At 35.8% G+C, this 17,479-nt stretch overlaps 1 protein-coding gene and 1 pseudogene across 1 annotated transcript; both read right to left on the bottom strand.

Annotated features, from left to right (window-relative positions):
• Positions 1 to 699: 699 nt before the first annotated feature.
• LOC139976838 (platelet-activating factor acetylhydrolase-like) lies at positions 700 to 16,543 on the bottom strand. The gene is made up of 9 exons (XM_071985663.1): positions 16,333 to 16,543; positions 14,879 to 15,033; positions 13,648 to 13,813; positions 12,530 to 12,650; positions 11,744 to 11,857; positions 9,236 to 9,327; positions 8,138 to 8,314; positions 2,952 to 3,100; positions 700 to 2,497 (listed from the first exon to the last, which is right to left on the bottom strand). Exons 1-9 carry the CDS (start codon positions 16,434 to 16,436, stop codon positions 2,403 to 2,405), a joined length of 1,173 nt encoding a protein of 390 aa, XP_071841764.1. The 5' UTR covers positions 16,437 to 16,543; the 3' UTR covers positions 700 to 2,402.
• A 311-nt stretch (positions 16,544 to 16,854) lies between these two features.
• Positions 16,855 to 16,966, bottom strand: LOC139978085 (U2 spliceosomal RNA; annotated as a pseudogene).
• Between the last annotated feature and the right edge of the window lie 513 nt (positions 16,967 to 17,479).

Raw genomic sequence — 17,479 nt, 5'->3', positions numbered from 1 at the left:
AAGGGTCTATTTAATCCAAAAAGTAGGGCAAATTTGGACAACATTAACAAATACAATGCAATGCAAAAAATTAAAGTGTGTGACTTGAATTCCTGGTAATAATACATCAGGATTCAATATCATTGTTTACAGTATTCTGTAGAACAATACTGGAATCTTTGCTTATAATAGTGTCTAAGCTAACACTAGATGGATAGATGGATAAGGATACTACATCTTCTAAGCTTGGTCAGTAAATAAGAGAGCTACATCTTCTGAATTTGGTAATTAAATAGATAAAATATCTGGCTTGTTGGTTAAATATTACATCTCGGAAACCTGGATAATGCATATAAAAAAAGAAAAAGAAAAAAGTCATCTGATAAACCTGGCGTGAAGATGACTGTTTACCTATATTCATCAAAATGGGAAATTTAAAAGTAAAGTTGATAAACTATATAAATATCATTATCTACCATACAGTAATAATGAACAAATCGCGGACCAAATAATAAGTCATTTATCACACCACCGTTAAAATGAAGATTTCTTTAGGCAGTCCAAACTAGCATTACTGATAGACAAATACATAAAATATTATCAGTCTACCAAAAGATACCATGCGAATTACAAATAGGAAGTTCTGCAAAATGTATAAAACCATTTATTAGAAAGAAATTGTAGAAATAAGAAATACAAAATATTGGGAAAATGTATAAATATAAAGCGCCAAATGGCAGGTTTTCTTACAACTTCCTTAAGGCAGGTGGTAATTCGTTACAAGTACAGACAAAATGTCTCGTTTTCAAACAAAATCTCAGTTATACACAGACGAAATCTACATTCTACGAAAGTAAAACGACCAACAGTGTCTAATCAATGAGAACTTTTGTTAATTAACCCCAAAGAATCTGTCACTGAACATAAGTTTAGACAAGTTCTGCAGATTTCTCACAATTTGATCAGTGGACAAAGTTTGCTATTTCCAAGCAGAGTTTGTCAATGTAAACGTAATGCAACTGTAGCACAGTGCAATGTTCCAAATGGCGAAAGTTCCATATAAAATTTATTTTATTAAACTTATGTGAAGCGGCTATACGTAAATATAACACAAGCCACATTATCTACCAATCAATAAACCCTAAATAAACGCTGATATCTGTAAAAAATACAGTCTTGTCGAAGATTATTTCTTTGAAAATATCACATATTTGTTTTCAAAAGATACTTCCGTAACTCTGGTAACGAACTCTTACCCTGACCAAATTAAGTGAAATCCTACAAAACCTTTTCAAAATTTCTTCACAGTAAAAATGAAATCAAAAATATATTTTGCATTAGAAAGACTATAATGCCGAGTGAAAGATATCATCTCTTGACAGCCCCACCATTCTTCCAAACACTGCCTTGCTCTTAATTCATGTAGTCATATGTATTCATAATAATGCCACTATAACATCTGTATAAAGACAAACTGCCCTCTATGATGAAACAAAATATCATTAATATAATCATTTCAAAACCACACCAAAAATATAAATAAATAAATAAATGAAAAGAACTTACAATGTGTGTTGCAATTTTACAGAATTTTTGCAAATCTTAGCACATATGGCAATTTTGGGACTATTGTATTTATCTCTTGAAACAAGACACAAAAATACATTTCTTTAAAAAACGAGGAATTATAATACCATGTTTGATATATATTTTTCATTAAACAATACTTATTAATTTCTTTCCAAATATCACCATTAACCTTTGTGGTAAAGCTACTTGCAATGTACAACTTCCAATAGAAAATTAAGAAATATGATTTTCCATTTGGTAGATGCCATGTTTCTACTGGGCCTTATGCTAGACCTGAAGCAAAAAATGATAACACAGATACACAATTGTGTGAATGTGTCATTATTTCTAAGTAAATTGCTTTAGGATATAATCTTTTGTAACGGCAGAAATTTGCAAAAGTCATTCCTGTTGCAATACTGGCATTGTTTCTATAAGAAATATTGTCTGCATTAATCATAAAAATATGTACCAAAATTGATAAAAAAATTCACTTCGTGAAGGTACACTAAACAGTCATCATGCATTGACAAAATGGCAGCGCCCTAATATTTAATAATTGCTCCCTCCAAAATTCATTTGAAAAAAAATTCTCAACTGTATTTGGCAGTTGATCATTACAATTATCATTTACACATAAAATATAAAAATAAATAAAAAAATGAAAAAAAGTTGGGTTGGTGCACCTCCCTTTCCATGCCATGCCTACTTCACCTGTACCCAAAGGATAATTTTTGCACCTGCTTTGAACCAGACTTTTGTCCTCTATTCTTACTCTTCTACTGATTTCCAGAGATATTTGGTTTCAGTTTGCAGTAGTTAAAGCCTTTACTCTTAACTCCATGTCACATTATTCACATGGCAGCTTCGAGTTTGACATTGGTACCAATTAAAAGTTCTTCATGTTTACCGGCGGCGTAATCTCCCCAGTCTGCCTTCGGTTCGATATCTGGAAGTCAAATCATTATTATAAGGTCGGTTATTTTAATGACAAAACTGATATCAATCCTGCAAATGTGGAAATTCACACTTCTTACATTCTTACTGAAAAATATATATTGCATTATATTTCCATCTCATGAAGGGATCTCCAAAATCTCCTGTGAAAAAATCTTACACTAGTCAAACAAAATTAAGACTGGACTTTTCATACATGGATTTATATCGTTTTTTGTGTGTATAATAATGAAACCATTGCTTTGCTGGAGGGGTGTGGAGGGGGGGTCCAATCAAAATCCACAGTACTTACTCATCTTGCCCTTAACATTCCAGTATAGCAACTTGTGGTCAATTCATTACAAAATGCAACCTCTACTTTACATTAAATTATTTCTTTACATAAATTACATAAAAATTGCATAAATTCTTTACAAAAATTATTTCAAAACATAATTAATTCTAACTTAAATGTTGCCATAAGAAGGCCAGCATGGCTCTGTTGCTGATTTCCAAAGCAATGTCTGGCCTCAGGCTGCCGGTGTACTTTATCTTCTTTGATACAGCAAGAGGAAGAAGTAATGGTACGTCACTCTGGCTGAAATGTACTGTCTCTCTGAGAAACAAGAATAAACAGTAAACGGAAAGGAAGAAGTAATGGTACGTCACACTGGCTGAAATGTACTGTCTCTCTGAGAAACAAGAAGAAACAGTAAACAGAAAGGAAGAAGTAATGGTACGTCACACTGGCTGAAATGTACTGTCTCTCTGAGAAACAAGAATAAACAGTAAACAGAAAGTAAGAAGTAATGGTACGTCACACTGGCTGGAATGTACTGTCTCTCTGAGAAACAAGAGAATAAACAGTAAACAGAAAGGAAGAAGTAATGGTACGTCACACTGGCTGAAATGTACTGTCTCTCTGAGAAACAAGAATAAACAGTAAACAGAAAGGAAGAAGTAATGGTACGTCACTCTGGCTGAAATGTACTGTCTCTCTGAGAAACAAGAGAATAAACAGTAAACAGAAAGGAAGAAGTAATGGTACGTCACACTGGCTGAAATGTACTGTCTCTCTGAGAAACAAGAATAAACAGTAAACGGAAAGGAAGAAGTAATGGTCCGTCACACTGGCTGGAATGTACTGTCTCTCTGAGAAACAAGAATAAACAGTAAACAGAAAGTAAGAAGTAATGGTACGTCACTCTGGCTGAAATGTACTGTCTCTCTGAGAAACAAGAATAAACAGTAAACGAAAAGGAAGAAGTAATGGTACGTCATACTGGCTGAAATGTACTGTCTCTCTGAGAAACAAGAATAAACAGTAAACAGAAAGTAAGAAGTAATGGTACGTCACTCTGGCTGAAATTTACTGTCTCTCTGAGAAACAAGAATAAACAGTAAACTGAAAAGAAGAAGTAATGGTACGTCACTCTGGCTGAAATGTACTGTCTCTCTGAGAAACAAGAATAAACAGTAAACGAAAAGGAAGAAGTAATGGTACGTCACACTGGCTGAAATTTACTGTCTCTCTGAGAAACAAGAATAAACAATAAACGGAAAGGAAGAAGTAATGGTACGTCACACTGGCTGAAATGTACTGTCTCTCTGAGAAACAAGAATAAACAGTAAACGGAAAGGAAGAAGTAATGGTACGTCACACTGGCTGAAATTTACTGTCTCTCTGAGAAACAAGAATAAACAGTAAACAGAAAGGAAGAAGTAATGGTACTGTCTCTCTGAGAAACAAGAATAAACAGTAAACGAAAAGGAAGAAGTAATGGTACGTCACACTGGCTGAAATGTACTGTCTCTCTGAGAAACAAGAATAAACAGTAAACGGAAAGGAAGAAGTAATGGTACGTCACTCTGGCTGAAATGTACTGTCTCTCTGAGAAACAAGAATAAACAGTAAACGGAAAGTAAGAAGTAATGGTACGTCACTCTGGCTGAAATGTACTGTCTCTCTGAGAAACAAGAATAAACAGTAAACAGAAAGTAAGAAGTAATGGTACGTCACTCTGGCTGAAATTTACTGTCTCTCTGAGAAACAAGAATAAACAGTAAACTGAAAAGAAGAAGTAATGGTACGTCACTCTGGCTGAAATGTACTGTCTCTCTGAGAAACAAGAATAAACAGTAAACGAAAAGGAAGAAGTAATGGTACGTCACACTGGCTGAAATGTACTGTCTCTCTGAGAAACAAGAATAAACAGTAAACAGAAAGGAAGAAGTAATGGTACGTCACACTGGCTGAAATGTACTGTCTCTCTGAGAAACAAGAATAAACAGTAAACGGAAAGGAAGAAGTAATGGTACGTCACACTGGCTGAAATGTACTGTCTCTCTGAGAAACAAGAATAAACAGTAAACGGAAAGGAAGAAGTAATGGTACGTCACACTGGCTGAAATGTACTGTCTCTCTGAGAAACAAGAATAAACAGTAAACTGAAAAGAAGAAGTAATGGTACGTCACACTGGCTGAAATGTACTGTCTCTCTGAGAAACAAGAATAAACAGTAAACGGAAAGGAAGAAGTAATGGTACGTCACTCTGGCTGAAATGTACTGTCTCTCTGAGAAACAAGAATAAACAGTAAACGGAAAGGAAGAAGTAATGGTACGTCACTCTGGCTGAAATGTACTGTCTCTCTGAGAAACAAGAATACACAGTAAACTGAAAAGAAGAAGTAATGGTACGTCACACTGGCTGAAATGTACTGTCTCTCTGAGAAACAAGAATAAACAGTAAACGGAAAGGAAGAAGTAATGGTACGTCACTCTGGCTGAAATGTACTGTCTCTCTGAGAAACAAGAATAAACAGTAAACGGAAAGGAAGAAGTAATGGTACGTCAGACTGGCTGAAATGTACTGCCTCTCTGAGAAACAAGAATAAACAGTAAACTGAAAAGAAGAAGTAATGGTACGTCACACTGGCTGAAATGTACTGTCTCTCTGAGAAACAAGAATAAACAGTAAACGGAAAGGAAGAAGTAATGGTACGTCACACTGGCTGAAATGTACTGTCTCTCTGAGAAACAAGAATAAACAGTAAACGGAAAGGAAGAAGTAATGGTACGTCACACTGGCTGAAATGTACTGTCTCTCTGAGAAACAAGAATAAACAGTAAACTGAAAAGAAGAAGTAATGGTACGTCACTCTGGCTGAAATGTACTGTCTCTCTGAGAAACAAGAATAAACAGTAAACAGAAAGTAAGAAGTAATGGTACGTCACTCTGGCTGAAATGTACTGTCTCTCTGAGAAACAAGAATAAACAGTAAACTGAAAAGAAGAAGTAATGGTACGTCACACTGGCTGAAATGTACTGTCTCTTTGAGAAACAAGAATAAACAGTAAACGGAAAGGAAGAAGTAATGGTACGTCACACTGGCTGAAATGTACTGTCTCTCTGAGAAACAAGAATAAACAGTAAACGGAAAGTAAGAAGTAATGGTACGTCACTCTGGCTGAAATGTACTGTCTCTCTGAGAAACAAGAATAAACAGTAAACTGAAAAGAAGAAGTAATGGTACGTCACACTGGCTGAAATGTACTGTCTCTCTGAGAAACAAGAATAAACAGTAAACTGAAAAGAAGAAGTAATGGTACGTCACACTGGCTGAAATGTACTGTCTCTCTGAGAAACAAGAATAAACAGTAAACAGAAAGGAAGAAGTAATGGTACATCACACTGGCTGAAATGTACTGTCTCTCTGAGAAACAAGAATAAACAGTAAACTGAAAAGAAGAAGTAATGGTACGTCACTCTGGCTGAAATGTACTGTCTCTCTGAGAAACAAGAATAAACAGTAAACGGAAAGGAAGAAGTAATGGTACGTCACACTGGCTGAAATGTACTGTCTCTCTGAGAAACAAGAATAAACAGTAAACTGAAAAGAAGAAGTAATGGTACGTCACACTGGCTGAAATGTACTGTCTCTCTGAGAAACAAGAATAAACAGTAAACTGAAAAGAAGAAGTAATGGTACGTCACACTGGCTGAAATGTACTATCTCTCTGAGAAACAAGAATAAACAGTAAACAGAAAGGAAGAAGTAATGGTACGTCACACTGGCTGAAATGTACTGTCTCTCTGAGAAACAAGAATAAACAGTAAACTGAAAAGAAGATGTAATGGTACGTCACTCTGGCTGAAATGTACTGTCTCTCTGAGAAACAAGAATAAACAGTAAACGGAAAGGAAGAAGTAATTGTACGTCACACTGGCTGAAATGTACTGTCTCTCTGAGAAACAAGAATAAACAGTAAACTGAAAAGAAGATGTAATGGTACGTCACTCTGGCTGAAATGTACTCTCTCTCTGAGAAACAAGAATAAACAGTAAACTGAAAAGAAGAAGTAATGGTACGTCACTCTGGCTGAAATGTACTGTCTCTCTGAGAAACAAGAATAAACAGTAAACGGAAAGGAAGAAGTAATGGTACGTCACACTGGCTGAAATGTACTGTCTCTCTGAGAAACAAGAATAAACAGTAAACAGAAAGGAAGAAGTAATGGTACATCACACTGGCTGAAATGTACTGTCTCTCTGAGAAACAAGAATAAACAGTAAACGAAAAGGAAGAAGTAATGGTACGTCAGACTGGCTGAAATGTACTGTCTCTCTGAGAAACAAGAATAAACAGTAAACGGAAAGGAAGAAGTAATGGTACATCACACTGGCTGAAATGTACTGTCTCTCTGAGAAACAAGAATAAACAGTAAACAGAAAGGAAGAAGTAATGGTACCTCACACTGGCTGAAATGTACTGTCTCTCTGAGAAACAAGAATAAACAGTAAACGAAAAGAAGAAGTAATGGTACGTCAGACTGGCTGAAATGTACTGTCTCTCTGAGAAACAAGAATAAACAGTAAACTGAAAAGAAGAAGTACTGTAATGGTGCGTCACACTGGCTGAAATGTACTGTCTCTCTGAGAAACAAGAATAATTAGTTAACGTCTTTTTCCATCTATTTCAAAATGCCACATATCTGCTTTTGATTGTCAATTTCCAGCAATTCTTACAAATGTACTGAACTGTATCTTTACTTCCGAAGATCAATAGACGACGTATTCTATGATATATTCCTAGGACGCGTGCTCTTTTTTTTAATGAAAATGGATTTTGCATCAGATATGCCTATCAATTTATGCATAACTTTTGGTAATAACGTGTTAATTGTAATAATTGTAATTGTAATAATTGTAATACTTGTAATAAATGTTAATTTCAATTTATGCTTAACTTTGGTAATAAAGTTTAAATTGTAATAATTGTAACACTTGTAGTAAGTGTTAATACTAATAAAGTGTTAACTAAAACACACAAAATGTTCAAATCTTATCATAATTTTACCCAATTATTGGTATCTTCACTTGCAAATTATACAAAGGAAATGTGCTTAATTGAGAAAGATAAGTGCAAAGGAACAAGTTCATGGATATGAAATTTTATGCCAGATATACCCTTCAATTTATGCTTCATAAATATTCATATCTCGCATGAATCGACACAAGGCCATAAATATTCACAGTATCAAATTTGCATAACATAGTGTACTGCAATCAACTGCAATCAATTGAGAAATATGTGCTCGCTTCGGTTTTCTAGCTGCTAACTTTGTAAAAAGTCATAAGTTTGACCACAGACCTTATCGTAAGCATCCTACGGGCATCATTGTACTCTGAAGGCATCAGTTTGTTCATTTTTGAAATATTCTCCTTCCACTGGAAGTAGTACGTGTTGATGAACAGAATTGGCTGCTGGACCTTCTCATACACATCTCCTGACAATGGAAAGAGCCAGGCATCTAATGGAACTGAGCATCTGCAGTAGGAAGTGTGAGTAATAACACATTAAAAGCAGTTAAGAAAAATATCTTTGAAAAATTTGTCTCATCTACTGAAAACAAAACTACTCATCAATGAGGAGAAATGATACAACATATCATGAGATAGCTGCTATAGCAGTTTTTGTTTCCAAAAATACATCAAAACTAAAAATTCAGCACAATTTATTTCCCCTTTTTGTTTCATTCTAACTACTGGAAGGAAAATTTTATCTGATGTTGCATTTATGAGCGCTATGTTAAAATGCTCCAAACATGAGAAGATATACTGTATAGCAGTACTTTCATTTCATATATAGAATTACACTATTTTATGTATACTATGTTCTCTACTATTATCTGTAAACGATATACTATATATATATATATATATATATATATATATATATATATATAGAACTATACTATTTTCTGTATACAATATACAATATATATAATATAGAACTACACTATTTCTGTATACGATATAATATGTATACATATAGAACTATACTATTTTCTGTATAATATATATACATATTCCATCCATCCGTCCGTCCGTCCATCTATCTATCAGAAATGTTATTCAACTTTCTTCAACTATGAGATATATCTGTTAATAGTTGCTTACACAGTACGTTGCAACCCGCCTCCATCCCACCACTACCTTCTTTTCCCAGAGCATTTTCCATAATGCATCATGATAACACCACCCTTCCTCCCCATTCCCTCTCCCTGTCATCTCTACTGCTTTCAGCAATGCAATTGGCCACAGCAAGTAAACTTTTGTTGTTAAACAAGCTTAAGTCTTCCTACAGAGCAAAGTGAAAATAGCAACCATGGTCAATAAGTTCAACCATGGCAAAATAAAAATTTCTGAAACCTGGACCCATTACGGTATAAAGAGTTCAATTACTAACTTGAATCTAGAATCCTTTGACATGGCAACGATAGAGGTTCCTCCACCAAAAGAATGTCCGCAAATCGCAACTCTTTCCAAATCTAATTTACCCTGTTGAATGATTAATATTAATTATGGGTTATCCTTTGAAGAAACTGGACTAACGTGTATTGTACCTATGTAGAGACATGGATTGTGGAATTATGACCTGGACTGACTTCAAGGCTGAGAGAAAGAGTCCAGTCCAAAACGAAGTAAAGTAGTAAAACATCTTTACAGAATTAAGGCTGACTTGCACAGTAACTAAAGGCCTGCACTTGCACTATAATGAGAGAGTTTGGACTGAGTTCAGACTCAGAAATGAAAAATGAAGCTTTCCATTAGGAATCAGACATCTTGAATTTGAACAAAAGACTCAAAATGGGAGTTCAATACCAGGACTTGTATCTAATAATAATTTAATAATTTATTTTATAAAGCGTAAAATCCACAAAAGTGCTCTAGATTGCTATGTAACAGTAAATAAACAAGAGCATCAATGATGCAGTATCTCAATACTGGAAGTTTTAATTTTGATTCCTAATTTCAAATCTTTGCTCTGTCTCTACAATTATCAATATCAATCATGGTACAACAAATACATAACTTGCATTTTTGCTACTTTGCCACGAATAGTCTCTGCAGGTTACACTTTATCCTGCTAGTCTTGCCTTTAGCGCTCATTGCCTGTTAGTCGAAAGAACGACATTGCAAGGTTTAGTAATGTCATAGAATACCTAAGAACTTGTTTTTTATGTGGTATCCTTCATCTTAGGTCAGTCTCTGTTGGACTTTTTGGTCATATAGTTTGACGTCAATGACAACAGCCAAATTAGAAGAGGCGAACAACTCGACCATATTCTTGATGCCTGCCTTGAGAGCTAGGCCTATTGAACTATGTATGTTACTGTAGTGGTGACTACCATCAAAACTGTGTCCATTTCTAGATATCAAAACAACCCACGTTTTTCCATCTCAATTTTTGGACATGAAGATTTCATGGATTTATGACTTGGAAAAAAATAATGTAAAAGAAGGTTACAAGTTTTTATATGCAAGTGATGGGTGGCCTAGTGGCCTCCTCTTCCCCTAATAGCCACCTCAGTTCCTCTCCATTTTGTTATTTTATTTTAATTCTTTGTACATCTGATGTCAAACATTACAGGTTCAAAAGAAAGCTAAACATACTTCATATAACCTTATACATCTTATATCCTTATAAATAAAACATAACCTTATACAATTTTTATAGTCTTATAAAAGTTGTGATGCTATGGCCGGCTCCTCTTTTATACGTACCCATCAAACAAACTTACCCTGGTCCTTCCTAGGAAAAGCTGTCTGAACACCAGTACAATGCTAATGTGGCTATCACTGAAAGCCTAATAGGCCTAGGCTTATATATATATATTTTTTAAATGCACTAGGCCTACAGTAAGTAGCCTTCAGAAATACAAGAATGTGTATACGTAATTATACAAAATACATGAAGGGCAATCAAACAAACTTATCATGGCCCTTGCTCTGAAAAGCTACCTGAACACCAGTACTATCCTTAAATGGAATTCAGCAGTACAGAATGTAATTAGCATGCAATACACTAACACCTCGCGTACCTAACTACACTACAGAAATTGGTCGCGAGCGTAGCCATTTTCGTGTAGCTGTTATGAGTCATAGCCAATCTGCTACAAAACAGACTTGGGGGCGGGGCTTAATCATCAAAAACGGATCTTTTTACTAATAGTAGGGGCGGCAGCTCAGTGTTGTTTTAAGAAAGAAAAATCATTTAACCATCAAATACAGCAAATAAAAGCCATAAAATGTCATATACATGTAGTAAAATTCTTATTAATACCTACCTGTAAACAACAAATGAAAGTTTAAAATGTTAATAAAATATATAATACATAGGACCCTATCTTAGACGATACCACTGTTGAAAGACAGTTCTATTCTATTCTCTTTCATAAAACATAAGTTTTGGAGCGTGTGCAAAACAGGTCTGCCAAAGTGTGTTTTCAGTCCAAATTGGCCCGATTTGGACATAAATCGGTGAAAAAGTCACAGAATGAGATACAATTCTGGAATAAAAAATAGTAACTTTTGTTGGTCTATATGATATATTCTTGCTCTGGAAATTCCAGAGAAAAAGAACTTTGTTTGAAGACGCTGAAAAATTTTTAAGAGAAGAGAGAGTCCCACTTACTGTTACAATATCTCTATACATGTAATGTATTGAGATAAAAATTACATGACACAAAATATGTAGTAAAAGTGCAGAATAAAATACAATATAAATGAGTATGAAAAATATAAAGCATATCTGACTTGATATATGAACTAATGATTCAGCGAACAGAAGTTACACACCTGAGCAGGAAACCAAAGACTGGAGTGGCCGTCAGAAACCAGTACAGAATTTTCACACATTTCTTTTGCCTGCTACAGTATGAAAAATGTAAAATCTATAAATGCTGTTTCATACCTGTAGTTGAGTGAAGTCAAATTTGTCGGGCATAATATTTTTTACTTCCTTCCCATCATGCATAGCAGTTAGTGTGTCTAGAGTTGCTATACATTCGTCTGCTCTTTGTTTTACCTGCAAATATGAGAAAGAAAAAAAAAGATCATTAAGTATTGAATCATGGAAACATTTTATATGGAGACATCAATGTGGTTTTAGCATTACAATTTTACTTTCAATTTTTTGAAAAAAGGGAATTTAACATTGCATTTTCATTAAGAAAAGTTGCTGGTCTACCTAGTGTAGTATCAGTGTTTGACTTAGACCAAACTAGTCTTAAGGTTTATGACTACATATGTTTCGTTTTGAGATATTCATGAGAAATGTGTGTCTTCACATATATTCTCTACATGCCACATGGACATCAGTTTAGTGTAGTGAACCTTACTTGGTGTTCAGAGCAACCACATCATATACTGCTAGCACATCTGAAATGTGATCCATGTTATGTTCATGAATAATCACTGGCTACAGTGCTGGATTCTAACCATCTGGGGCCCGAGAGCACTACATACATACCTCCTCACATACCCATCCATACCCCCCTCCTCCCCTAGCTTTGTTACAAAGACATTATTAAAACAAATACAATGGTAAATCATAATTAATTCTGTTTGTTACAAGGTCACCTAGAACGTTCCAAAATGAAAACAAGTCATGAAGGATCCAGGAAGTCAAATCTGTGACTTAATATAAATGCCAATCGAAGCTGAGCAAGGAAATGAAGTCCCTTTTGAGACACTTTACCTGATAATTTCTCAATTCAAAGTCATCGTGTGGGGCTTTCTTGTGCTTCACTAGTTCTTTCACAAACTTTCCATCAGAATTATTGTTCTTGATGTAATAACTTATACAAGCAGATTCGTCCCTTTAAAGATGAAAAAAAAAACATGAAATAGACAAGAAAATAAATATTCATTGATTATTTACAAGAAAAAAAAAATGAAAGAAACAACCAACAGAAGTAGCTAAAGATGACCCAGACATGTACAGTATAGCATCAGGGAATTATTGATGCAGTATTGTATAGCTACAGTATTATGCAACCATGGTCAAACTTCTATGTAAAGAGAGAAACATGTATAAATTGTATGTAAACATTAGTGTTAGTCATTTAAAGAAAGATGCACTGCATCATGCTATTTTGAGAACAAGCAATGAAAAAAAAATCCTTCAACCTAGTTTTTTGAATATTTAAACACAAGATTGCTCATAAGACTGATAGCCACCTCTTCCCCCCTCACAAGGGAAAGTTAATAAATAAGAAACACCTCCAACACTGCCAGTGGCCTGCACGATGGGTGGGGGAGGGGAACTGGGGGGCCATGGTCCACCACCTTCCATTGTCAGTTTGGGGGAAATGGTTCAGTCTGGAGATATCTCACATTCAGTCGGAGAAGAATTACACTACTGCTAGGAGTGTACATCCCTTTTGAACCACTCAAAAGATAACACACAAAATAAACACAAAAAATTTATTTGTACACCCTAATTTACACCTTTAAAGAACGCCCAGATCCCCCTATATGTGAGTCAGATTCAATGACCACAGGGCTACAACTCATCCATTATAAAATCCTTCATTCACCTCTGGCCCTACCATATAGGTTCAGAGTCCATCCAAATCAGTCGCAGTAATTTTAGAATTTGGCCCCTCCTCCACCTTTAAAATCCTGTGCATACAACCCCATGACAAGGTTTGTCCTCTTAATGTCACTATTAGACAAAATAGTTCATTTTGGTCTTTAAATTGTGTTGAAAATTATTCAAAGTCAAAGATTCCAATAACACGAAATAGCATTTTCCCGGACCCTTTATCAAACAAAATACCAAATAAAAAAAAAACAATTTTTTTTGGCTCTCACCTATGTTCTGCAGCTGCAACAATGAAGCCATGTGAAGCTAGATCTATGCATATGCAACAGTAGGTGGTCCTACAGGAACTCAAGCCATGTGAGAAGACTATAACGGGGAAGGGGCTCTCTGATGATGCTAACGGGGCATTCCATACCGCCGGAATTCGTCTGGATCCTGTTCATGAAAGCAAAAAAACTATTATCTCTGATTGCAAACAACAGACAACTTTTTTTTCTAACTTCTAACTTTAAAACTAATACCAAAGAGATATTTTCTTGCAGATCCACTGAAGTAAAATTTCACCTCAACAATGTTCTTTACAAATGACAGAGAAGTATTCCTTCACCCCTAAAAAATTGTAGCAAGAATGAGACCTTTCCATTTAATTCTACTTGGTCCAAGAGCTCAGATCAATTTCTGTAATCTTTGTCAATTAAGTTGATCCAAACTAGGTCTGGAAATACCCTGTACATCAACAGAAAACCTTCTTTAAGTTCTACCATGAGAAAGTGATGGTTAACAAAGGTTGTCTTTCATGTAACCACCATTCATACAACTGTAAAGATAAGTATGTATGTATGTACATGTGATCTTCCCGCAAGCAGGAACTCGTGAAAGAAGCCATGGAGGCTTTTAGACTCGCAAGCTGACCGAAGCCAATTTCTCGGCACACATCCATTTAACGTCCATGTCGGGAAGTTGTTTATTGAACAACACCCTTGCCAGACGACACACATTGCTGTCGGCGGGGAATCGAACCGGGGATCTCATGACTGGGAGACGCCGGCGTTAACCACTAAGCTTTACCTCCGCCATAGTAATCTAATAGTAGTAATCTAATAGTAGTATATAGAGTAGATAAAGAAGGTAGTAGATAAGATTAGATAAAGAAGTTAGATAAAGAATATAGTAGATAAATAAGTAATCTAATAGTAGATAAAGAAGTTCACCCTCTACCATGGTTGTCAAAACATGGCTTTTCAGAAAACAACAAGGCAACCAAGAGTTCTAAAATAATTAATCATTGAAAATCAGGGAACTCTGTTTAAGTCATCTTTTATTAACAAACCATAACACCCAACCTCCCCCTCACCCATCCCTCCACCTGCCCCCCCCCCCTCTCTCTCTAACAACACAACCTTCTCACTATCTACAGTTAACTGTTTCATTTGTTTGCAAACTAGGGGAAATAAGAGGACACCGTGAAGTTTCATAACTGATAACTGAACTACACTTTACCTGCAATGATCTTTGCACAGAGTGCAAACCCTGGGATGTTCACGACACTTGCGTAACCTTTTGCATATTCTGAGCCAGGAAGCCATAGAGCTCTCTTGCTCTGGTCTCCATCTAAGAGATCTTTATCAATGGGATAAAACAACCTGAAGAAACATCTGTAGGTTTAAAAAAAAAAAAAAAACAAGAAAAGGAAATAATTACACCGAATACAAACAAGAAACCAGAGTCTGGTAAAAGGGCATTCAATGAAATTACTATCAATCTAGAGCTATACATGTGTGGTTCATTCACAAAGTTGTCAACTTCCATCCACCTCCCCCCCCCCCAACCCACCCACATGTCCCCATATCCCCAAATCACTTGCCAGAAAGACCAATTTATAGTACATGATCATTCTTGAGTTTTGTCACCTCATTCATAGCACTTACTTCACTGATTACATTGCTAGAATCTTATTTAATCCTTTTCATTGTCTAGGAATGGTTGGTTGAGATGGTGACTTCCTTAAAATGTATATGTACTTTACAGCTACAAACATAGTTTATGTACAGTATATATTCCTTTTCCAAAACAGTGTGATGCTCTTTCATTGCATTTAACACATACTGTACTGTACCTCACTGACCTACAGTTTCTTATCAACCATAGATTTCTGGTTATGGCAGTATTGCACAGACCTATAACACTAAGAGAGATCAGGTTCACTCATAATTTTACATAAACTAGGTTAGGAGCAATCAATGAGACTTACTGTACATTTGACCATATTATCACATAAATCATCACATTGTTAGGAGTATCTGTGGTTATGGGGGTCATTTGGCTCCTCGTCTCCACTCATTATCACCCATGACACTGCTCAGTCATTGGGTACAAAACCCAATGCATGATAAAAAAAAGTTTTAAAATGGCAAACTCATGCAAATTCTCTTTGGCATAAAACTATTGTACTCTCACTTTTAACTATAAAATTAGACTTGATTAAAGAACTTACGGGGACAATAAAATATGGCCTAGATTATGTACCTTGTGTGAAGCCTACTTTAGTTTGGTTCAACAATGTTGATAATAGAATGAAAATTTGATAGAATGGCAATGAATAATATAATGAAAATGAAGTATGATTACATCAAATTCTAAAAATATCTCTAGAATGAGCAGGCCAACCTAGGCTTTGGTTGGGAGATGCTATTGACTTGCTAAACTTCCTAGTAACGTTAGGCCTCGCTGTTGTGGGTAATCTTACAAAATAACGTAATCGTACTTGTACAGTACTCCATGGTAGTCACACTTTTCAACGTAGGATTCTAGACCTCACATAGATCAAACTCTAGGGCTGTTGCCAGTAATACGTTCGAAACATAAGGGCCTAAAATCACACTTTACAGGAAGGATTTGGATTAGCCTAGGCCTATAGGCTAGGTCTAGTCTAACTTGTCTAAGTTAAACCCTACCCAATGTCTGCTTTTGAAGAATTAGACATGAAATCTGTACAGCCAACGCCATAGTTACCGCTTCCAATCGGAATCTGACGTTTGAAAGAACCGTTCGAAGACATTGGGCCAAGCCTTCTAAAACTAGCACCGATGCTAACCAAAGATTGAAAGAAATCGTATATCGCTATCGTACAATAGCTCGCGTTTAGTACTGTAACTTGTAAGTGACTAACTTTCGTTTGAAAAACATATCAATGACAATGTGTAAACATGTGTTGAACGACACAGTTCTGCGAAATAGGGAGAACGTTGTTCATGAATGAGGGTCTCAATACAGGAAACTCACCAGACCTATGTTCGAAAGTCTACATTGCGTAATGTAATGTTGGATCGGACTTCCTATATTGGTATACGCGTATGTATGGAACGCCAAAAGGACCACAGTGGTATGTACTCCTACTAACTTTAAGTGTACTACTATGTACTACTTCTAACTTGAAGTGTACTATTACTTACTTGACATGTACTACTACTATTTGGACATGTTCTTCTACTAATTTCTATACGTGATCATCGTCGGGTGTGCATCACCATTCCCCTCGAAAGGGAACAGATACTACACATGATCTTAGCCAAAAGGCCGAGAAGCAATGGGACTGGGGTTGAGAGCGGATCAGTCGGTAGTTTGGTTTTCGTGACCAGGTTCTTTCCTGGGCGACTTTGTCTTAAAAAGTACTAAATTTTTATACGTATGTTAGCTATGTACGTTTTGGTTGGCCGTCTGTGCTCACTGAGTTACTGTGGTCAATATCCTTCACTTGAAGCCTTGTTTTGTCAGCAGTGATAAAATCAGCGGCCATTCAAAGATGGGGAGCGGGTGAAGTGGAAGGCGGGTCGACGGGCAAAAGGGGGAGAGGGAAAGGAGGAGATTGTAAATTCCTCCGACATGTTAAGTTGAGATTGAAGAGAGGGTCAAATAGGGTGTTGAATAGGGGGAGGGTTGAATAGGCGGTGTGCTATAGAAGTAATTTAACTCTTCAAGTTCCAAGGATGAATGTGAAAAAAAATGCCAGTCTGAACCATTTGGCTCGAATGTTCTGTCATTATTTAGCATATTAACTATGACTAAGTGTGGAAACAGATTTGCTCCAGTTAGAACTACTAC

Source organism: Apostichopus japonicus, chromosome 12 (assembly GCF_037975245.1).
Source record: "Apostichopus japonicus isolate 1M-3 chromosome 12, ASM3797524v1, whole genome shotgun sequence".
In the NCBI taxonomy this organism is placed as follows: Eukaryota; Metazoa; Echinodermata; class Holothuroidea; order Aspidochirotida; family Stichopodidae; genus Apostichopus; species Apostichopus japonicus.
Note: the sequence above shows the minus strand (reverse complement) of the source record. Positions and strands in the feature narration are given on the sequence as shown.